At 45.9% G+C, this 24,104-nt stretch overlaps 1 protein-coding gene across 2 annotated transcripts in view; it reads left to right on the top strand.

The window, feature by feature from the left end:
- Positions 1–24,104, top strand: part of OCRL (OCRL inositol polyphosphate-5-phosphatase) — a 611,352-nt gene that overhangs the window by 179,513 nt on the left and 407,735 nt on the right. For both annotated transcript variants that reach the window (XM_086918813.1, XM_086918814.1), the window contains exons 9-10: positions 3,672–3,773; positions 11,311–11,425. In XM_086918813.1, the coding sequence (XP_086774939.1) occupies positions 3,672–3,773; positions 11,311–11,425 (217 nt within the window). The remainder of the gene's footprint in view (positions 1–3,671; positions 3,774–11,310; positions 11,426–24,104) is intronic.

Here is a 24,104-nt window from a genome sequence, read left to right as displayed (position 1 = left end):
AGTGGAGTTCAGGCCTGCTGTATGTCTTTCCGCACATACCACTCCTGCTCAGGTTTCTGAAGAAGATCAGGAGCGACCGGGCTCGAGTTATCATTGTGGCTCCGCACTGGGTGAGGAGAGTCTGGTATCTCGAGCTTCTGAAGATGAGCATCAGGCCTCTGATCAGGCTGCCCCTTTGGGAGGATCTTCTGTCGCCGCAGCAGGGGATGGTTCTCCACCTGAACCCGTCATTTCAACGCCTCCATACGTGGAGAATGAGCAGTGGCCGCTGATGGCTTTTGACCTTCCTCCTGAAGTATGTAATGTTATTTTTGCGCCCAGGTGTCCCTCCACTAAGACTGTATAAGCCTGCAAATGGCAGAAATTTGTATTATACTGTACAGAAAGGTCTATTGACCCTCTTTCGGCTTCTCTTTCCACTGTTCTTCTATTCATTCTAACCCATGCCTAACTGGGCTCTGCTTTGGGAACTCTCAAGGGTTATCTTTCTGCTCTGTCTGCTTTTTTTGTGGCTGCCAGACCAACCCTCTGTCTTTAGGTCTCCGATTGTAAATAGGTTTCTAAAAGGGCTGGCATACTTGTTTCCACCTACACCCTTTGTTATGCCGCAGTGGGACCTTAATTTGTCCTCACTTACCCTGTGTGCTTACTTTGAGCTGCTTACCATCAAGACAGCCTTTTTAGTAGCGATTACATCTGCCCAGAGGGCGAGTGAGTTGCAGGCCTTATCTTGCACACCTTCCTACATGATGTCTTTTCCAGACAAAGTGGTGTTTCACACCAGTACTCCATTCTTGCCAAAGGTTGACCCCATTACATCTGGGTCAATCCATCATGCTGCCCACCTTCTTTGCTCCCTCACATCCCTCTAAGTAAGAGAAGCAGCTCCACTGACGGGACCCAAAAAGAGCACTGACTGCTCAAAATAGTTCCGGTGGAAAAGCTGCCACTATTGCCTTGGCTCCGGGTGTCCCCAATCCTTGACATCGGTCAGGCGGCAAAGTAGGAATCCCTAAACACCTTTTGGCTACCACTACTTCCTGGACAGTCCAGTCCTTCAGGAATTCCTAGTATAAGGTATTGATCCACAACCCTCCACTAGGATGGTATGGCTTGGGTATCTAATTCAATGGTCAGGAATCCCGCGGCTTGCGCTGGACAGAGGGATGGGAAGATCGGATCTCCCTCTATGCAGACGATGTTCTGTTATATATAGCCTCCCCCACGCTATCCAATCATGGAAAACTAAATATATGTGAAATATATGAGGAGATCTCGGATATAAAATCAACTTGAAAAGTCAGTACTGTATATTCTGTATGGGCCCTATCCCAAGTTACCAAAGAATTGCCCAGTTAGGGTAGTAACAGATAGCTTTAAATACTTAGGGATTCATGTTACGTCTGACCCGGATGACTTCCAGGCGCTGAACCTCCAAGAACCACTACAGAGGCTGAGACGTTATATTACACACTGGAGAGCACTACCGCTCACCCTACTGGGCAGAGCGGCTCTTTTTAAAATGATAGCATTACCCAGTTTTCTATATGCCCTGCAGAACACACCGTACCGTGTCCCGGAGTCATATTTAAAGGTCATTGATTCAGAAGTTAATCATCGCCCAAGGTGGTGGCGGTGTCCTCCAGACTACGCCTGATACAACTCAAGACACTACATAGGATATACTTCACGAGAATGACGTTATCCAAAATAGGAAATGTCACGGACCAGTGCTGCATGCGTCAATGCAACAACATAGGCATCTTCTACCATATCTTGTGGGACTGCCCACTATACTATACTGTACAGCCGTAATGAACACTGTCACGGAGGTCTGCGCCAGCCCAGTCCCACGTGAACCCAAATGTGGTCTTTTGAATATATGGGAACCAACGGACTTAAATCACGCTGACCAAAACTGGGCACCGATAGGAATGATAGTAGCTAAACGGAATATAGCCCAGAAATGGGGGGCAGTACAAGCACCGGTTCACAAGGATTGGTGCAGGGACATGGATATGATTATGGTAGCAGAAAAAGCTACGTATATCCATAGAGGATGCCCCAAGAAGTGGGGTAGGGGTGTGGGGTAAGTGGAATATTTTTAGAGAATAGCCCAGAAATGGGGGGCAGTACAAGCACCGGTTCCGGTTCACAAGGATTGGTGCAGGGACATGGATATGATTATGGTAGTTACACGTATTGTCGCTCGCTATGAGACTGTCACTGTACTATCCTGTCACTTGTTAAGATGTATGCAGATCTTCTGCTTACTATTTAATTAAAAAAATGTTTTTTTTTTTTTTAAATTAAGAAATCTGCAGTTGGAAGTCTCTACCGGATGAACAAGTTACTTACTTTCGGTAACGCATTATCTGGTAGAGTCTATATCTAGCTGCAGATTCCTTACCGCCCAACCCACGCCTCCCTGCTTTGCAGTCTAATGTTGTAGTGCTAGGGTTACTCCCCTTTTCAGGGGCCTAGTTTTGGACATGACAGCCGAAAACCTGGGTGGCGCCTATATAGGTAGCGCAACGTCATAACGGATGCTGTCACGCGGAGCCGAATGAAGCCACCTGACGTCTCGCGCAAGGGGTATGCTCTGCAAATGTTTCCGAATCAAGCCTGAGGCCTAGGGAATTTAAAGGTAAGGAATCTGCAGCTAGATAGTCTCTACCAGATAATGCGTTACCGAAAGTAAGTAACTTGTTCATTTTGCTGCGCAGGATTTTTAAAGCAGGGGGCTGGCAGTCCACCTTACAATGAGGTTGATGCTACGTGCAGATGCATACTGCACATGTTTACAAAAATTAAGAACAGGAAGGCAACATTTTTAAAATGTTGCATGTTGGTTCCTGCAAGGAATTTGTATGATCTGAGCCATTGTAGAGACCCACCCCCTTGGCAAGTACTGCTTTGGTATCAATTCACAAGGTGAGGAATCTGTATTTAGCAGCATTTATCAGAATTAAAAGTTGCTTTCCTTCAATAATATTACTTCTGGTCGATGCTGTATGTAACCGTAGATTAATCCCCTCCCTTCCACCTCCCCATTCTGAGGAAAGGTCTCCTTTTTCCAACTAGAAAGGTACACATTTAGGAATTAACACTCTAGTCATTCCAGTTCGCTGATGGGTGCAGCATCTAAAGGTGCAGACAAGCTTGGTGGTGCGTATATGGGCCTCAGATCAACATTTCTGAAGTGGAATGATGCGCAGAGCCACACAGGAGCACCTCTTTTTGATTTTCGAAATCCTGTGTGGCTCCTGAGGATATTCATAAGGTGAGCAATCCCCAGTCAAATAGAGTATTGAACAGGTAGTGTTACTGAACATATGATAGTGTTAACAGATGTACATTACTTTTCTTTATTATCAGTTTAAAAAACATACATCCTGTACGATATTTCCAACCTCAAGCTCAAATGTTAGTTCCCCTAACCCTTTCCTATTTTGGTCTTAATTTGGTTCCCATGTATTGCTTTTATATCCCCCCTTTCTCTCACCCTAATTAATCCCACTAAACCGTACAAGTTCTATTTTTTGCTATGGTGTGTATGGTGCAAGAAAGATTTTTTGGAAGGAAACAGAAAATGGATACAGCTAACCAAATTAAGATTGCTCTTAAATACAATTGAATCTGTCAATATTCTGCTTTTCTTTTTGCTGCAGGTTTTTTGCAGGAACGTGGAATGTGAATGGTCAGTCTCCAGACAGTGGGTTGGAGCCCTGGCTCACCTGTGATCCAGATCCACCTGACATCTATTGCGTTGGGTAAGAAGCATGTTAACTGGGTGCATTGATTTCCACATCATTGATAAATCAATACATAGGCATCAATCATAAACATAAAATTGTGGGTACTAGAAGCCCATTCAATCTTTATTTAAAGGTAGTGTTGAAAGAAATGTAGTTCTCTATAAGGATGTGTGACTTTTAGCAATTAAAGTAATCTCTTTATGTGAACGTTTATGTTCACTTTGAGTTTTTGGTTGCATATAATATGCATGTGTGGCAGGAGATGCACATGCTTTGCATACTCCTGAAATCTAGTGCTGGGTCCGGAAGTTTGCAAGTTGGTTTTCTTTCCAGATAAGTCTTCTTAATAGTGCACATGGAAATAGACTCCATTGGTAGATTGTTTTCTTTCTGCCATCAGGTTTGGCTGTGTATTGCGCTCCTCCGGTTTAATACAGTTTTCAGGATACTTTTGGTGCGCAATCCACTCTAACCTAGTTAGTTTTGTTTGGAATGTGTTTCCCACGACTTTTACAAATTCGTCTGGGTTAAATTACATTCAATAATCATCAGGGGCTATTGCCCCATCTGCCTCCTGTGGGGGGATGAAAGTATTATGCCTTCTATGGAGGGGTTGGGTGGGAGCATTGGCATGCCCACGCTGGACAGCCTCCACCCCTGGCGTATAAAAAAGAATCCCTGGCGCCTAGGGTGCTTTCTGTGGGGCAGAAAGGCTGTGTGGCAAAAATGAATGGGGGGAAGCAAAGGTCCTTGCCCAAGGGGCCGCTCCCCTCCTCCCTGGTGGCTAGTGGGTGGATCCCTGCTTGGGGTTAGCCCTCCTGGGGCGATCCACAAGTAGGGATCCACTAGGGAAAGGGTACCATTGGAATGGGGAGATTCTCTCCTTTCCAATGATACCTCTACCATGTTTTTCGGTGCTCTGGGGGTCTGAGATAGCCCCACAAGCACTGAAACTGTGAAACTGTTTGTTTCGTTTTCATTGTAATGACGACAGATGCGCACAAGTGTCATTACAGTGGAAACCCTAACTTTGCTTTGGGAAAGCTCCTACCCACCTCCCAAAGCAAAAAAAGGGGGAAATCCCTCTGCTGTTTACCGAAGAGGGATTTGTTTAAAGTGTGCTCATGACGGAATAGTTCCGTCATGACGACACTTGCGCTCATGCTCACGACTGAACCGTTCCGTCATGAGAATGGAAGGGGTTAACAGTTCTCCGTAAGGTATACTCTTAATCAGTAGTTTTGGATGGAAGTTAGTCCCATGTAGGATGCTATTTATAGCCGAATCTTTCATGTACCGTGAAATTTTTATTTGTTCATCCTGTATATAACATCAATACACCCAGAAAGTTTACACAAGTTTTGCTAGCTGAGCATGTGAGTTTTAGACCGAAAAAATTCCTGCCAACACCATCAAATAAGTGCATGAATTCTTCAGTTGTACCATTTCAAATCAATAAGTCGCTGATGTAACTCACGCAAAGAAATTCTTTCTTCAAGGCTCCCTGATTATTCTGTTCCCAGGCATACTCCTTTTCCCACAGCCCCTCTCTCTAGACATTAAAAGCATGTGAATGCTATTTGAAACAACTTAATGTTGTAGAATTGCAGCATATGAAAATGTTAGTAACCATGATTTAAACATGCTTGACCAACAATGTGATTTTGTTCAATCTTATTGCTCTGAAGTAGGCATTTCCTTTTCTCTAAACTATGCGAACCAAAAATGGGGTGGTGGTGAATGCAGTATTATGAAACCTGTGTGTGGACATCTGTGGGAGTAGTCCATATATTTATGAATATAGTCAATCTCCCCTCCTGCCGCCAAAGACTTCTAGGACACGGACCAATTCAGTGCTCAAAATTTATTTATTGAAGCAGAGTATGCCGCATGACGTTTCGGCTCCGTAGAGCCTTGCTCACAGCACAGCGTCCCTCATACAAATGCTCATTTTTAAAGTGCTAGTGACCAATTACATCAACGCCACGTGATGCTTTCACCTAATGGACATGGAAGAAAGGTTCATTGCATAAATCTTTTGACGTCCGAACATACCAATGCAAATCATTAGACATCATGTTCCAGTGGTTGTAGTTTTTTGTATAATTTTTTGTAATGCCGGTAAAATACCTAGACCATATGCTATAAGTCATATATTCGTAGATATCGAATTCATATATGTCTAACTAATGGAGTTATACATTTCCGCTCACAATTTGATTATATGTCCAATAAATACAATGTTCATGTTATAATATTCTAAAACAAATAAATACATATATCCAAATGATAATACCACATTTGCCTTGATATAATATTCAACATGTACACACTGTTAAGTCAGTCTATTAATGTGCAAAATACCGCAATTAGTGCAAATATGCAATGTAAACGATCTGATACAACTGCTATTTTAGTTGTATAGATAAAGTGCAAGTGCATATGAAGTTGTGCAAAATCGCAAATAGTGCAAAATCACAACATAAAGAAATTATCTATATGTGCAAATATTGCCAAGAGTAAGCATACACTCATCTTCTTATGGACCAGTCTTGGTCCACTGTAAAGGTGCAGTATTGCAGACTTATACATACAGTGCAAAGAATATTAGTTATGATGGACATATATCAAAAAATCTGATAACGGATGATCACTAATGGGTCTTAACCCTACTCTTCCAGTTCCTCTCACAGACTGGATTGAATAAAGTTTGCAGCAGATATAGACCACAACCAATAACCTCCCATAAAGACAACATGTACCACAAACCAGAAAGTGAAAAATTTGATAAAAGTAGCATTTAACCGTGTTTACAATTCTAAATTTGTGATGTTAAAACCAGTATGTTAATCAATATTCTCAAGTTGTTGTTGACGAAAGCAGCAGCAAAATGTCAAATTTGTATAGAATAAATGTTGGTAATATACTAAACAATTGTATATAGTAAAATTTAATGTGCAAGCAAAATGGGGTAAGTAGTCAGAACCATCCTTAATATTTCGTTCAGGTAATCCCCAGCCGGGGAAACCTATAATCAATTTCAGAAAACAATGGAGCTGTACTTGTATATAAAGCATACTAATAAGTGTACCAATATCTCTCCAATGGCTGGTGATAAATGCCGGCTCCCTAATAGACCCGAAGCTGGGTATAGACTCCTATCCCCCATCAAAGTAGACTAAGGTATCCTGGAGCTATGGCAGACATATGTACATGTCCTCAGTTATATTGAGGCCCCCGGGTGCCTTGGTATCTAGCTGAAGTATATACCGGGTCTCCGGTTTTCAAGGTTTGGCCTCCCTATCGCCCCCGCGTCTACTGGCCTTGACTGCATCAGTGACAAAGTATTATAAGCTGGTGTTATCGCTTTGATGGTACTCACGGAAATGCTGCGCCACCGGATATGTGTTATCCTGGTTGGCTATTGCTCGTAAATGCTGAAGTATGCGCTTATGTAAAGCTAATTTGGTACTTCCAACATACTACAGTGAGCATGGACACTGTAATACATAAATGGCAAATTCCGTTTTGCATGTCAAAACCTGCATGATAGGGTGTTCTAATTCACTGAATCCGTCCCTATACGTTTTTTTGTTAATCCTGTGTGTACAGGATTTGCAGGTTTTACACCTGAAAAATCCACTGTTGTTTTGTAGCCAAGTTGTTCTCTCCAAGGTCTCCGGACTAGTGTCTACCAACTGATCTTTGAGGGAGGGTGCTCTGCTAAAAGTTAATGAGGCTCTACTTGGTAAGGTGGACCAAATTACTGGATTATTTACAACAATTGGCCAGTTTCTATTGATAATGTTGTAAATGGCCTTGTGTTGCTTACTGTATCCTGTAATTCTGAAGATCTTACTTTCACTAACAGTTAGTTCTGCCTCATTGGTCAAAGCCACCTCCTTACGGTTAGTACCCTTGCCGTAATTAACAAGAAGATCCCGTCTTTTGAGTCCCATTGATTTAACCCGGGCTCTCTCAATAAGCTGTTCAGAATATCCTCGCTCCAGGAAATCTTCCCTTGCTGGCTAGTTAGGCCGCCTCTAAGTCAATTGGGTTGCTGCACACCCTCCTCATGCGCAGCATTTCCCCATAGGGTATGCAGGCAATGAGATGAACCGGGTGAGCGCTACTCGCATGCAGGATACTATTCCCTGCTGTGCTTTTGCAGTAGAGTTTGGTCTCTAACTTGACATTCTTGACATACACCTACGTGTCTAGAAAGGTGACAGTTTCTTGACTCAGTGTGGCTGTAAACGCAAGGTTGAGGTCGTTGGTATTGATATCACTAATGAATTTATTGGCCTGTTGTTCACTGCTCCTCCAAATGACAAACAAATCATCGATAAATCGATACCATCCAATTATATTGGCATCAAAGACCTCCTTATATGTGGTTTTGAGGACCAGCTCCTCCCAAGCTCCCATGTGCAAGCATGCGAAGCTCGGAGAGAAGCTGGCCCCCATTGCCACCCCTTGAAATTGCAGGTAAAGGAGATTGTTGTACATAAATACATTGTTAGACAGGCAGAATTCAAACATTTGCAGAAGCATATCATTGTGATCCCTGAACGGATGAAAATGTCGGGATAGATAGTATTTGACAGCTGTCAGTCCATCCGTGTGAATTATGCTTGTGTAGAGAGCGGTGACATCAAGTGCCATCAGCCAGTCGCCCTCTACCCACTTGATATGCTGGATTTTCTGCAAGAAATATCCTGTGTCTTGTACATATGATTCCGCTGAACGCACATAACCTTGAAGAAAATAATCAATGTACATGGATGTGCGTTCTAACAGGCCCCCCCTGGCTGAGATGATAGGCCTGCCAGGGGGGTTCTAAATGTTTTTATGTACCTTGGGAATAAAGTAGATAAGGGAGTCACAGGGTTCTTAATTTTCAAGTATTTAAATTCAGTGTCCAAGATCATTTTGCTTGTTTTCCATCTCACCAATTTACGATGAAATTCTGCCTTGATAGTATTGAGTGTCAAAATATTGATCCGTTCATAACACTGCCGGTCATTGAGTTGGAGGGACGCCTCCTTGTCCTAATTGCCCCTGGTCATAAGGACAATATTGCCCCCCTTGTCACTTCCGCGGATGACAATGTTCTTTTCTTTGGTAAGGCGGGAAACAAGGGCTACGTATTGCTGTGTTTGTTTGTCATATTTTTTTTTTTTTGCAAGCAGTTATTTTTTTGCAGGTCTTTAAGTTGTTTGACCGTGTTTTCATGAAAGATGTCTATTGCGTCACGTGGCAGAATAGGATTAAAAACTGATGGAGGTTTGAACGGTGTAAGGGCAGATATACGATTTCCATCTCCGTCAATCTCTCCGATGTAACTAGATCTAGTCTGATGTTGATCATACCCCACCCCTTCAGTGTCCCATAGTTCAACAATGCCATCTGAAATGGGAGTACCTGTAATATCAGTTGTAGTAGTCATATTGGACTGTTGAGTCAAGCCTCTGATTTTTGATTTGAGGGCATAGAACTTACGTAATTTGAGCTTTCTTACTGCCTTATAAAGGTCGCATCTGGTGGCAGGATAGTTAAAGTTACACGGGGCGCATAGGAGAGTCCCAAATTGAGATTTTCCTCCTTGGTGGTTCGTTTGAGGGGTGTCAGATTAATTATTGTCATGTTTCGTATATACATATATATTTTTTTTTTCACTGAAAAAAACAGAGGTTACAGGGTTGTTGAAGTTAGGCTCAGAGTTTACAGGCACAAACTCCAAGAAAGTAAGCAGTTCTAGTTACCTGTGCTACCTATAACTTACACCCCCACAGTGCACTGCTTATTACCTCACATAATACATCACTCATAAAATGGCAGAATTGGGCTGTTAGCTACTGGAAAAAATGCTATTTCAGATGTACAAAATGTGATTTTTTTAACGTGTTACTAAATCGCAATTTGTATTTGCGATTTGTTATTTTGAAGGGATGTATTTTGGGTGTCCATGCCAAATACCTAATTGGTATGGTATGCATTACTGTTGTGTAACCAAATTCAGGTCACAAAACAGTAATACTTTACCACTATTTGAAAAGTGGTGGTAACCCATTTGCAAATGAGAAGGAGTCCCCTTGGGACTCCTTCCCCTTTGAGAATGTTTTACAGCAGGCAGTGGTCCCACGGACTGCTTGCTACTCTTAAAAGATTAAACTTCAAAGTTTCATTTGTTGTTTCTAAATTCATCTAGTTTTCCTGTACGAAAAACGGACTGCATTAATGAAAAAAAGGAAAAGGAGAAAAAAAAAGGTTGCTTTTATTAAAAAGACATCAAAGACCTGGTGGTCTGCTTACCTCATGAGACCAACATTCCTGTGATAGCTGCAATTACTAATGAGTCGCAAATTGCCAGCTACCTCATTAATATTCACAGTGTAGGTTAATTTGCACCCTACTAGGAATTGCTATTTTGGAGACAAAACATGTCATACATTAGGAATACCAGTTTCCTAATTGTGATAGAGTTAATCACAATTAGGAAAACTGTATTCTTATTGTTTGTACATCAGACCCTAACCTTTTAAGGAATCCACACATTTCACAGGTTATTCTGTGGGACCAGATCATAAGAAAAAGATGTCATCAAAATATCCAATACATAGATTCTTGGATTAAATGTGCCTCTTCATAAACTTCCATACATTTCAAACTGACTGTGATGTCTCACTGCATCGTATTGAAATTCCAGTGACTTGAGACAAAACAAAGAAAAAGATCACTTTCCCCCTGAAACTTGTTGTATTGTCAGAAGAAAAAATGCTTGATCAACTCCTTGAGCATCCATTTTCAAAAGAGTGTAGTCCCATCACTTCCAATGCATACTTTTGTGGTATATTACTATATAAAAGTAAAATATCTACTGTGCCCAAAAGACATTTTTTGTTTTTTTCCACAAGATTTAAATTCAGTTGTATCTGAACTAAGGATTTTATTTGTTTTACTTTTGTTCCAAGGAAGAGTCTCGGGTTATCATCCTCCCTGACCTACCTTACCTAATGCATTCTAGAAGTTAATAAACTGTTGTGCTGAAATAGCTTTCCAGGAAGTTCAGATTGTCAAATGATGAAGTGGCCCCGGTCTCTTCTGTGCTGCGTCAGGCTGGCGGAGATCCATCCACTTCAGCGATGTTCATCCCCAACAGTGTTCTTTTACAGAAGACCGTTAACCGTAACTAAATGCCCTCATGCATACAATCATATTCAAGTATGTCTGCAACATTGCCTTTGCAGTTCAAGTGTAGGTTGTCCAGGAGTGCTCTTCTGTATTTGCCCATTGTTTCCAAAAACAATTATCAATTTGTCCAAAACAAATCTATATATTCCACACAGAACCGGTGTAAGGGACCACTTCTTCATATTTAACTGCTTCGGGTGAGTAACATTTTCCACTTCTGTCAGGAACATTCCCGAGCTCAACAGTAAACCGAGGAAAAGGTCTTTGCCTGTCCAGTGTGTGTATTGGGGCATTTGCAATTAATGTAGCTATATGTTGAGTAAAGAATGCAGAGCACTAACGCAAGCATATTATTCAGGTTCCAGGAGCTGGATCTAAGTAAGGAGGCATTTTTCTACTTCGACTCAGGGAAAGAACAAGAGTGGCTGGAGGCTGTGGAAAAGAACTTGCACCCTAAAGCAAAATATCTCAAAGTAGGTTGCAATTTTTAATTTTTCACTGTGCATGTTTTTGTATGTTGCCGTATGAACAAGAAAAAACAGAAAATAATAAAAAAGCTAATAATTATCCATATTAATATTGTGACTTAATTGAGCTGTATTTCAACCAAAGTTTACAGGAAACCCCAAATTGTACTATGTTGTATACAATTCTGGCTGTTGGGCGTTATTGGAACTCCATTTCCTAGCCAAGAGATTAAGTAAAACTAGTTAGACTAATCTAGGTGAATTTGTTACAATTGTTGAACTCGATACAGCTGATTTGCCTTAATGCAACTGAAATAAATATACCCGTATGTGTGGGATATATTCCGTAGCATGTGTGGCTGCATACTCCTAACATTGAGTGTGGGTTCAAGACATTATAAGTTGTTTTTCGTCAGACGTTTCAAGGCACAGAATGTAGTGACTCCTCCTTTAGTCCACAGTGCACCTGGTTGGACATAAATGCCCTCTTAGGTTTTTTTTTCTTTTATTGGGTTTGCACGTGGTAAGCAACAGCTATGAAAATGACCACGGATACTTGTGGTTCGACGGTTCGGGAAAATTATTGCAATGCCCTTTATTTGGACTTGCTCTGTCTGCCTCAGAGATGACACTCAATCCTTTTTCCAGTAACCTCTGAGGTACTGGTTGCTAAACGCACCCCCAGAGATGTAAACTTTCTTAGAGGAACACCACTATCCTAATGAGTCATAGCAGCTGGGACAGCCTACAAAGAAGATGCTTAGGTCTCTTAGGTCGCCCACTCTCTGCCCATATTTTTAAAAGGCTTTGTGTTATTGTCCTTTGTAAATGCTGGCTTCTGACTCCTTAAAAGGCTTGTTAGTCTCTTCTTAGTACGGCCTTGTCTTTATTTGTAACCTCCCATGAGGTCTGGTCCTTTTACTTCACTTGTTACACAGTACGCCTTCTTTAGTCCATGAGCACTATCTTCTTTATTGAGATAGCACATATGCATCTGCTTTCAATAACAGGGAGCCGTCTTTCACTTTAAGCAGGGTGCCAGGCATAATGTCAGCACCCCCACCCTGTCCCTGGTTAATTTCGACCTTGTCTGTTTCTCCCGCCTCCCACCAACCAGACCTAAAGCCCACCTTCTCCACGAGACAGTCTGCGTTGCCCATATCCTAGTTTCAGTTTTCCAGTGTGTTGGCTCAACCTCTTCAGCTGGGGCGTGGGTGGGTGTTACTTTTTACAGGTTGGTGTTTCCCTGCTGTGAACATTGAGATCAGCTGCTTTCCCTCATGTAGATGGGATGGGAGGGAGGGGGAAGGGCACTCTGCTGCCCTTCACAGATCCAGGGCAGGCACTGGCTGCGAGGGCCATGAGATAGTACGACCCAGCCCTCTATCTCAGCTCCAGAGATTGAAGCATGGCGGGCTGGGGAGGAGGTCCGGTTTCAGAGGCATCATGTCGATGTGGCTCCTCGGTATTTCTTCAGGCCTGTTCTGGGAGCAGAATTGAGGGTCAGGCCAGTGGTAAAGGCTAAACTTGTGTGGGAAGCCAGCACCTGGGCGTGGACCAGCCTGGGAAGGAAGGGGACAGCCTCAGGGGGCAGGCTAATAGGAAGGGGAAGGAACGCGAAGGAGAGTGTTTGGGCAGTCAGAGTAATCTTTAGGGATGTTGGGAAAGGAGGGGCCCCAGGGGACCCTCGTCCGCCCACTCAGAGTGCACCAGTCCTGAAGTCCTTTGTGCCATTGGTCATGGGAATGTGAGCTTGATACTATTGGGCCGGGGAATCTTGGATGTTCCCGTAACGCAACATGTACATTTCACAATAACTTTGCGCTGCCACCGTGCCTCCATATACCACTCCTCCCGCGTTGTGCTTGGCTGCGTTCTAGGAACCAGGAAGGAGCTGTGGAGAGAAGTGTTTGAACATATTTGAGAGGGGAGGGGAAACCGGAGGGATCTGCAGGGGCTTGTGGTACAGCAGCAGCATCAACAGTCGCCTACCCGTTTCCCTTGACAGCCCTCGGCTGCAGCGTGGATTAGTGTGAACACTAGCATGGTGGCACAGGAGTGAGACCCCTGAGTTTCTCATGTCTTGAGTGTTGTAGCGAGTAGTTTGTGCACAGAGGGCATGGGGCACCTTGGGCGAGAAGCTTCTGCTTTTTTACCTGTGACTGCTTTTTTGTAACTACCTTAATGTCTCTTAAGGGGTGTTAGTAGCGAAACTTGGGATGGTCTGTCATTGACACGTTAATTTGGGCTTTAGGGATGAGGTGAAGGAAAAATAGAAAACACTGAGAAGCTTCCTTCCTCTCCTCAGACAATCTTGCTCTACTTGACGAAGAGTTGATAATTGTGATTGAGGCAAGTCTGGAAAATGTCAGTTAGAGAAATTGTGGTAGGGAGTGGCCACTCTCTGATTAAAAAGTGTTGGTCATATAGCTAGCCCTGTTTATTTTCCATTAAACTGCCCTCCGTTATCCATTATGATCCTGTGCTGATGGGAAGGCTGGGTTTGTGTTAAACCTAAAGTGAAAACAATCTTACACGTTTATAACATGTCCAGTGCCGTGAAGATTTATCACCAATGATAAAAGGAACCATCCAAGCGAACTGTTGCCCTATAACCAGTGATGGCTCTTCAGTTGGGATTTCTTTTAAGTTGCCCCGCCCTGCCTCCCTCCAAGAGGGAAGCAGAAGAAGATAGATATCGCTATTTTAAAGCATTTTACTTCCAGGTACCTTCAGGCCTGCTTATCTCTGGAGGAAGAGGAGATTAGCCTACCCAGACGGCTCTATGCTCACACCTGGATGGGCCGGATAAGCTTTAGAACACAGCTTGAAATGGAAAACTGTATGTTCAAGTCTGCTGAATGCAACCAGGCTCTGGAACCCTGCAGCGAGTGCCACTCATGCAAATGTGTCCTACTCCTGCAAATGTGTCCTGGTGTTCATTGGAGACTCTTCTGGATCTCACATTCTACAGTTTGTTTTTGCACTCTTGGTGTGTTCAGGGAATATGCTGCCATGATTCTGCGAATGTTGTCATACTCGACAGTGGCATGTTTTGACACGTGTAGCACTTGTGGTGGGTGCATAGCCTGTCTGTGCAGGCAGTGGTGATACAATGTCATTTCAATGCCATGAGGAGTTAGTGACTGAAGCACCATCTGTTTTGTCACCATGCTAGTTCCGGGTATGCTCAGGTACTCCTTGGGCTGTATGCTACTATTCTGACCCGGGGCTATTCCGTGGATACCCCTGCACTTTTATGGCTACACCATGCACTCATTGGTGTATGTCAAAGCTCTTCCTCTACGTGTCCTGGCACTCTTCAGGTTATGTACTGACACTAGTTTGCAGTGGCATGCTTTACACTTGGAAATTGGCTCAAAGCTTTGTCCATTAAAACAAATTATATTATTGTCCTATGTTGGCATTCAGCGAGTATAATATTCCTCAAACCTAGAAAAACGACCCATCTTGCGTATTGTGGACATCATTACATTGGGTCATGCTCTGACAATTTTCTGGTTATTTTCTGTCTACTTGCTAACACAATTTCAAGTTTTTATAGCCCCTATATTTTTTTGGTTGTAAACTTTTTATTGGTATTTTGTTGTCAATACAAAGTGAATCAGGTAGCAATATAGTTGTGCACAGAAAGTTATCATAACTTTGAGGCACCAGCAATGAGAATGGTGTGAGAATTCAAACAATCAGACACAGACTATACAATAAAAACTTGTGGACAATCATAGCAGCATAACGGTTATGGAACATCTGAGTAGGGCATGGGGAGGCATTGCTTCACGCCAGGAGGAGTGGAGTAGCATATGAATACAAAGGTGGGGTGGGGTGTACGTTGAGCCGGGGGGGGGGGGGGTTGGGGGGGGGGGAATCATGCATTGGCGGGGGAGCGTGCAGTAGTGGGTGATTGGTGAGTTGGCACTGGGTTAGTGAGGAGATGTGCCTTAAGCAGGCTCCAAATGTCTTACGGCTGTGAGGGAAGTGGGATAAGTTCAGTATAGGTATTGGTTTGGTCGTCAAACAAATCCTTGAATTTAGGAGCACGGCCACGCCCCCAGCGAAAGGCTACCCGGCGTTTAGCAAGGACTAGACCGAAGAAAGACAAATGTTCGGTGTGAGGCGGGTATTTGCTTGGTGTATCCCAGAAGAGCTGTGATAGGAGAACGAGGGAGGGTATCTGTGGTCGTGCTGTCAAGTGCCTCGAAGAATAAATGCCAATATGCGCGTGTACCTTGGCACAATCCCAAGCCAGATGAAGAAAATCTGCAGCTTCCATTTTACATCTGTCACATCTGCTTGTTTCCCGTAGGCCAAATCTCTGATGTTTCACAGGGCTGTAGTAGCACTGCTGGAGGAATTTATAATGAAGGATACGAAGCCTACTATTGGAAGAGATCTGGGCTGTTTGAGTGCAGCAAAAGGACCATTGCTCATCTGTAATGTCGTACCCCAGGTCAGCAGCCCATTTAAGTTCAGCTGTGCAGATAGGGTACTCCGTGTCAACATAGAGGCTATGGTAAAGCAGAGAGACTAGGTGCGGAGCAGTGGAGGCGCGGAGGACATGATGCAGGGGAGCTAGCACTGCAGGCTCTAGGGGATACACTGGAGTGCACTCTGATCCTATGTTGGAGTCTGGCATATAGAAAGGTTTCCATAGTGGTGGGCCTGGGAATAGTTATTGGAGAGTTCGAAACTTACCATTGAGGTACAGGTCCCCCCAACATTTAAGACGACGAGTAGTGGCATTTTTCCAAAATAATCCCTCTTGCAATAAGGAAAGGTCTGGGTGGTATACGAGAAGTGGGGAGGTGAGGCAGGGCATCTGTACCCGCTCTGTGATCTGGGCCCAAGCCTTAATTGTGCAGTCCACAGAAGAGGGCTGGGGCCCCAACGTGCCTTCTTTGGATAGTATAATCCCTTCCCGTGGTAAAGGGTCTGCCAGCGACCTGGGGCGTATATCAGGCCGGGTGATACCAAAAATGAGCATAATGCGCCTTGGTGCATGTGTAATACAGGTCAAAGTTGGGGATGTCGAAACCACCCTGCAAGTATGTTCTCATGAGGGTAGTCCACAATATGCGATGTTGCTTGCCGCCCCACACTAAGTGAATTAATTTGGAGCGTAGGGATGCAAAGAAATGACAGCCGGGGTCATAGGGAATATTTAGTAAAAGGTACAAGAATTTGGGGAGTATGACCATTTTTATGAGCGAGATTCGGACCGCCATCGTCAGGGGAAGCGCGATCCATCTGGTGATGCAGCCTGAGATATGGTCGATCGCATAACCATAGATAAGTCTCATTAACTCCTCATGGTCTACCGAGATTTGTATTCCCAGATACTTCACATCCCCAGAACGCCACTGTATGGGGTAGTCTAGTGCAAATGTTGTGACCTTGGGGGTAAGGGGGAATACCTGGCATTTGGCCCAATTGATGTGTATGCCAGAGTGCCCGCCAAATTTGACAAATTCATGGAGCAATGGATTCAAGTTGTGCTGAGGATCTTTGACATAGAGGGTGACGTCCTCTGCGTACAGCGAAATGAGGACAGGGCGGAGAAGACAGCGAAGACCTTTATCATGATGATGCTGTCTAATTTCTGATAGATACATCTGCCGTGTGGATTCCTCACCTTGTGAATATCCCCCTTGCGTCAGCAACGTTCGGAAATTTTCTTCGTAGCACGCCGACGTGGGCGACGTCACAGGAGCACGGCATCGCGCGCGACTCCGTCTGACGTCACCGACCCCATATCAGGCCCACGCTGGCGTGATGACGTCAGTTCCCTTTTTTCCGCGTCTCCGACGCTAACGGTTTTCGGAATCTTCAGCGATACCTAGTATCTCTCTGTTTAATAATTGTCACTGTTTCTCTCTTACGACTTGGTTCTCCTCCGGAGATGTCGTCGAGGAAAACAGGCTTTAAGCCATGTAGGTCTTGTGCCCGCATGATGTCCATATCGGCGTCGAGGTCCAGAGCTGGTTCGAGGTCTGGAGAGGAGTCGAGATCTAAAGCAAAGTCTAAGTCCAGAGAAAGGTCTAGGTCTAGATCTAAGTCGGCTTCCGGTCATGCTTCGAGCTCCTCGAGGAGAAAGCATAAGAGGAGGAAGCACAGTTCGAAACCTCATTCGGAGAAGGAATCCTCTGACTCGAAGAGAAGGTCTCACAAACATCGTAAAGACTTTGTCTCTCCTTCGCCTGCTTTGTCAAGAGAAGGTTCTCCGGCGCCGGAGCCGGAGCCGGACCCGGAGCCGGTATCCTCGGAGCATGAAGAGGAAGAAGAAGTGACTCCTCAAGAACCGGCTTCAGCGGAGACTCCTGTGAACCCAGAAGGTCAGGGTGAGGATGTGTCGGGGCGGCCTCCATTACAACATCCGGTAGGTCCGTACCCTTCCTTTCCTGGTCCTGGACAGGATCCCTCGCATTTTCTCAATGCGATGTTTGGAGTATATTCTAGGGCAATGTACCCCACTGGAGCGCCTGGTGGCCCCATGGGTCCATTATCGTACAGTCTGGGTATTCCTCAGTCGTACGCCCCAGCTCCATTTATGCCTTTCATGCCGGCGCCTCTTTCACCATGGCTCGGTACGGCTCCACCGAGGTCTTCGACTCCGCATGCGGCTTCGCCGACTCCGGATAGACCTCGCAGTCGAGATCGAGGTACCACACCTGTTCATGACTCTCGTCCTCCTGCTCCGGCTCCTCGATCGACGTCAGAACCGGCTCCGTCTGAGTCGATACCGGATCCGTCGACTTCGATTCGTTTGGAGTGGTCGAGGCGAAGAGCTCAGCGTCTTCTCGAACAAAAGGATGATGAAAGTTCTGATGTGGAAGAAGGCGAGCTTCCTGATCATGATGATGATTTCGAGGGGCTTCGGGATGCTAGTGGTCTGGAACTCTCTCCCGAGTGGGGTCTGCCTTCGACTTCAGATGCACCATCAAGGGACGTGGCACCCTATCACGTGGTTATTAGGAAGGCTGCTGACCTTCTTAGCTTAAAGCTGCCCACAGTGGAATACAAGCCCAACATCCTCACTGAAGTCTTGCATTCTCCTTCTTCGATTGTGGAGCCAACACTGCCATTTACTGATGCCTTGACGGATCCAATTAAGTAGATTTGGAAGAGGCCGTTGTCTGCTCCTGCAGTTTCAAGGGTTATTGCAAGGCGCTATAGGGTGGCTCCAGATGACCCTGCATTTCTTTCTACGCATCCATCTCCGGAAAGTCTTGTGGTTCAGGCGGCTTGCTCTAATAGGGCTGCAGGCTCTTTCCCTCAAGTGCCAGCTGACAAAGAGTCTAAGAAATTAGATCAGTCTGCGAAGAAGACTTTCTCTTCTGGGAGCATGGCTCTTAAGTCGTCAAATGCTACTTGCCTTTTAGGTAGATATGTGCACGCGCTAATGGACTCAGTGAAGCAATTGTCATCAAAACTTCCTGAGGAGGATAAGAAAAACTTTAATGAAGTGGTCTCTGACACTCAGGCTGCGGCCCGCATGGTCATTCAAAGCGGCATGGACACTGTGGATTCTGTTGCTAGAATTATGGGCTCATCCATTGCGACCAGGAGAGCCGCTTGGTTGAAGTCTTCTGATTTCTCAGCGGATGTGCAGTCTACATTGCTGGACTTACCCTTTGAAGGAACTGGCCTTTTTGGTAAAAAGGCTGATGTGGCCTTGGAGAGGTTTAAGGACAGCCGTGCCACTGCAAGATCTTTGGGTCTGCAGATGAGAGGGTCGACGACTAGAAAATTCAAGGGATTTGGTAAATCTTCTTTTCGTCCCTTCAAGCAGGGCCAACAACAACAGCAGCAGCAGCAGAACCCTCTATATAGGTCCTATAGAGGTAGACAGAGGGGTCGTGGACGTGGACGTCAAGTCTCCTCTTCCTCCACTTCCTCCAATAATGCCCAACCCCCACCCGCATCAGCAAAGCAGCCCTAGATCCTCCATTCTGGATCATGTAGGGCCAGTAGGGGGTCGGCTTACTCACTTTCTACGAGATTGGGAATCGGTTACATCAGATCTTTGGGTTCTCAATCTCGTAGAGAATGGGTATGCACTTCCTTTTCAGGAGTTCCCTCCCAATTACCCTCCTTGCCAGGGTTTTTGTTCGGAGGACCACCTGCTTCTCCTGCAGGAGGAAGTCCTGGCTCTGTTTCGAAAGGGTGCAATAGAGGTGGTTCCAGAGCAGGAGAGGGGTCAAGGGTGCTACTCCCGGTATTTCTTGATTCCCAAGAAGGATGGCAGGCTTCGGCCGATCCTGGATCTCAGGATTTTGAACCTCTATCTCAAACAAAAGAAGTTCAAAATGCTCACCCTTGCTCAGGTTCTTCTGGCGCTGATGGAAGAAGACTGGATGGTGTCGATCGACTTGCAGGATGCGTATTTTCACATCCCAATCCTGAAGTCGCACAGCAAGTATCTCCGTTTTACGGTGGGATCGCAGCACTACCAGTTTGCGGTCCTCCCGTTTGGACTTACTACTGCGCCTCGAGTTTTCACCAAGGTGATGGCAGTGGTGGCTGCGCATCTCAGAAGGTCAGGGATACCTGTATTCCCTTATCTAGACGACTGGCTGATCAAAGCAGAGTCGCCGGAGATGGTGCTCCATCATCTGCAGGAGACAACTCAGTTGTTACACAGGTTGGGTTTTTCGATAAACGTACCCAAATCTCACCTGGTGCCCGCCCAGCGCAACCTGTTCATAGGTGCGGTACTGGACACTTCTGTATGTCGTGCATTCCCTCCACCTCAAAGGATTCACGACATTCAGGAAATGATTCCTTTATTCTTCAATGGAGCGGTTGTTCCAGTCCTGAAGGTCCTTCGCCTGCTCGGTCTGATGGCTTCTTGCATTCTGTTGGTCAGTCATGCACGCTGGCACATGAGGGCGCTCCAGTGGTGCCTCCGCAGGCAGTGGTATCAGCACAACGGAGATCTCGGGGAGTCAGTGAAGATCTCCAGGGAAGCTGCAGCGGATCTGTCTTGGTGGGGCGTGGAAGGCAATCTGTCGCAAGGAAAGCCTTTTCAACTGCCTCCATCAGTGGCCACAGTGATAACGGATGCATCCACTCTCGGGTGGGGTGCTCATCTGGGAGACCTGGAGGTCAAAGGTCTTTGGTCTCCGGAAGAAAGGTTGTTTCACATCAACCTTCTGGAATTGAGGGCGATACGTTTGGCGCTCAAGGCCTTCCTCCCTTCCCTTCGCGGTCAGTCTGTTCAGGTCCTGACGGACAACACGACCGCGATGTGGTACATCAACAAGCAGGGAGGAGTAGGGTCGCAGTGTCTCTGCAGAGAGGCTCTGCGTCTCTGGTCCTGGGTTCAGGACCATCAGATTTGTCTGGTGGCAAATCATCTGGCCGGAGTACTGAACGTGCGTGCAGACAGTCTCAGTCGGCAGTTCTCTGCCGACCACGAGTGGAGGCTTCACCCGGAGGTTGTTCACGACATCTTTCAGATGTGGGGGACTCCTCGGGTGGATCTATTTGCCACTCGCGAGAATGTTCACTGCCTTTCATTCTGCAGTTTCCAGTATCCGATGCAAGGAGCATTGGGGGACGCGTTTCAGTTGGGTTGGGAAGATCAACTCCTTTACGCGTTTCCTCCCATACCTTTGATTCCTCGGGTTCTGAGGAAGATTCGTCAAGACCGGGCCCAAGTCATATTGGTTGCTCCGGATTGGCCAAGAAGGGTGTGGTATTCAGACCTACTCCGCCTCTCCTCTCACCCGCCGCTCCGTCTCCCTCACAGGGCAGACCTCCTCTCTCAGATGGAGGGGCAGGTTCTACACCCCCACCTCCAGACATTACACCTTCATGCCTGGAGATTGAACGGGGCAACTTGAGTTCTTTTTCTCTCCCTCACGAGGTGGTGGATGTCATTCTCTCTGCCAGGCGTGACACCACTAAGTCCATTTACTCCTATAGGTGGTCAAAATTTGTTTCTTGTTGCAGGGAGAGGGATATTGACCCTTTGAAGGCTCATTTGTCTAATATTTTACAATTTGCCCTTTATCTGGCACAGCAAGGTTTGGCTGTGGCCACGGTAAAGGGTTATCTTTCGGCCTTATCGGCGTTTCTTTGTTTGCCGGATCAGCCTTCTCTCTTTAAATCTCCGGTGGTTTTGAGATTCTTGCGGGGTCTCATGAATATGTTTCCTCCTACTCCTTTTATTGTTCCTCTTTGGGATTTGAATCTTGTGCTGACCTTTTTAATGGGTTCTCCCTTCGAACCCTTGCACAAGTGTCCATTGAGGCTTCTCTCTTTTAAAGCTATCTTCCTCGTTGCAATCACCTCGGCAAGGAGGGTAAGTGAGCTTCAGGCTCTAAGTTCCAAACCCCCATTCCTGACCATTCATGCTGAAAGGATGGTTCTTAGGACCAGGGCTGCTTTTCTGCCTAAGGTGGTGACTCCTTTCCATCTTGGACAGTCCATTACCCTTCCTACCTTCTATCCTCCCCCTCACCCGTCTAAGGAGGAAGAGAGGCTGCATCGCCTGGACCCTAAGAGGGCGGTGTCTTTCTATCTGGACAGGACTAAGGACTTCCGGATGGACGACCAGCTGTTTGTTGGCTTTGCTGGCTGCAAGAAGGGCAGAGCGGTGCACAAGCGCACTCTTTCCAGGTGGATAATCCTGTGCATCAAGATCTGCTACTCCCTTGCGGGTAAGGACCCTCCTGAGGGTATTAGAGCTCATTCAACTAGAGCAAAGTCTGCTACATCTGCTTTGTCTAGGGGTGTACCTGTTGAGGATATTTGCAGGGCCGCGACCTGGGCCTCCCTCCACACTTTCGCGAAGCATTACTGCTTGGATACCGAGGTGAGGAGGGATGGCCACTTCGCGCGCTCTGTCCTCCAAGACTTCCTGGTGTAGCAGAGTGGACACCCTCCTCCGGGAGTGGGGACTGCTGTGGGAATCTATTCACAAGGTGAGGAATCCACACGGCAGATGTATCTATCAGAAGAACAAGTTACTTACCTTCGGTAACGCTTTTTCTGGTAGATACTATATCTGCCTGTGGATTCCTCACTGACCCACCCGCCTCCCCGTTGTCCACTCTGCTATACCTGGTCTTTCTGTATATATGGTTTATACTATTGTATTGATTTAGTTCTATATGTACTGTGTACATTGTATATTTGCATGTTTGCTATCGTTGGTCCGTCCGTGTGCCTCGAAGGCACGGAAAAAAGGGCGGAACTGACGTCATCACGCCGGCGTGGGCCTGATATGGGGTCGGTGACGTCAGACGGAGTTGCGCGCGATGCCGTGCTCCTGTGACGTCACCCACGTCGGTGTGCTACGAAGAAAATTTCCGAACGTTGCTGACGCAAGGGGGATATTCACAAGGTGAGGAATCCACAGGCAGATATAGTATCTACCAGAAAAAGCGTTACCGAAGGTAAGTAACTTGTTCTTTAGTGTCTAGAGACTCCATAGCAAAGGCGAAGAGAAAGGATGATAATGGACACCCCTGATGGGTACCGCGAGAGAGAGAGATCGAGTGGGAGGTATGACCATTAAGGAGTACCTATGCTGTCGGGGATGTGTAGAGAAGGCTAATCCTCCACACCATAAAGCTCACTGGTAGACCCCATGCACTGCAGAATGGTAAAAAGGTAGTCCCATTCGACCGAGTCGAATGCCTTCGTGGCATCTAGGAAAACCGCAGCCAATGGGAGGTTCAGGTCTACAGCCTGTAGGATCGAGAACAGTGTCCTGAGGTAATGGGATGTCACCCGACCCGGGATGAAGCCTGCTTGGTCTGGCAAGACCAGTTTATCCATTAGTAAGGCAAGGTGATTGGCAAGCTGATTTGCAAGAATTTTTCCATCAGTGTTTATTAGAGAGAGGTCGATAAGATTTGCACTGATCTGCGGGCTTACCAGGTTTGAGCAGCGATTTTATTATTGCTTCCCTCATAGTGGCCGGCAGCAGCTGTAGTTCATGGGCCTCCATGAACACCTCTATGAGCTGACCAATATAGGTTTTGTAAAACTCTATGGGAAGGCCATCCGATCCTGGTGCCTTACCCGATTGCAATTGCATCATGGATGCACGGAATTCATCGTCCTCAAAGGGCGCCGACAAAGTCACGGTGATGGTCACCCAGCCACCCAGGGCGATATCCTGTAGGTATGGGGAAACGTCGGGGGAGGAGGTGCGGCGGGTGCTCTAAAGCTCTGCATAGAATGTGGTGAAAGCATTTAAAATCTCAAGGCTGCCTCTGTGTCTCACCCCGTGTACATCAACCACATCAAGAAACTGGAGAAGCGTGGTTGTTTAATCTCCTGTGCCAGTGCTCGGCCGGGCCGTTCGCCTTAGCGGCGAGCTATAAAGTATTGACCTCTAAATTTGACTTCCCTATCTGCAGTGTCAGTGAAGTCTAAGTTTTTCCTGCAGCGTGGCCTGCTTTATTCCAGTCCCCCCACTCAGCATGGCGCTCTCAAGCTGTTTTATCTAGTCTTCTAGGCGTTGTAGACTCCTATGGATGTTTTTGAGGAACCTAAAGCTTTTCGCCATGCAGGAGCCTCTTATTGTGGCTTTGAAAGCTTCCCATATGGTGCCAACATGCACCCCGCAGGAGCAAATCCAGTAGTCCAGTCTTCGTCATGTGGGTGCGTGTGTCTCCACGCGTCCACCAGGACATGGTCAAGGAATAGC

Source organism: Lissotriton vulgaris, chromosome 4_1 (assembly GCF_964263255.1).
Source record: "Lissotriton vulgaris chromosome 4_1, aLisVul1.2, whole genome shotgun sequence".
Classification (NCBI taxonomy): Eukaryota; Metazoa; Chordata; class Amphibia; order Caudata; family Salamandridae; genus Lissotriton; species Lissotriton vulgaris.
This window is presented reverse-complemented; position numbering and strand designations above follow the sequence as displayed.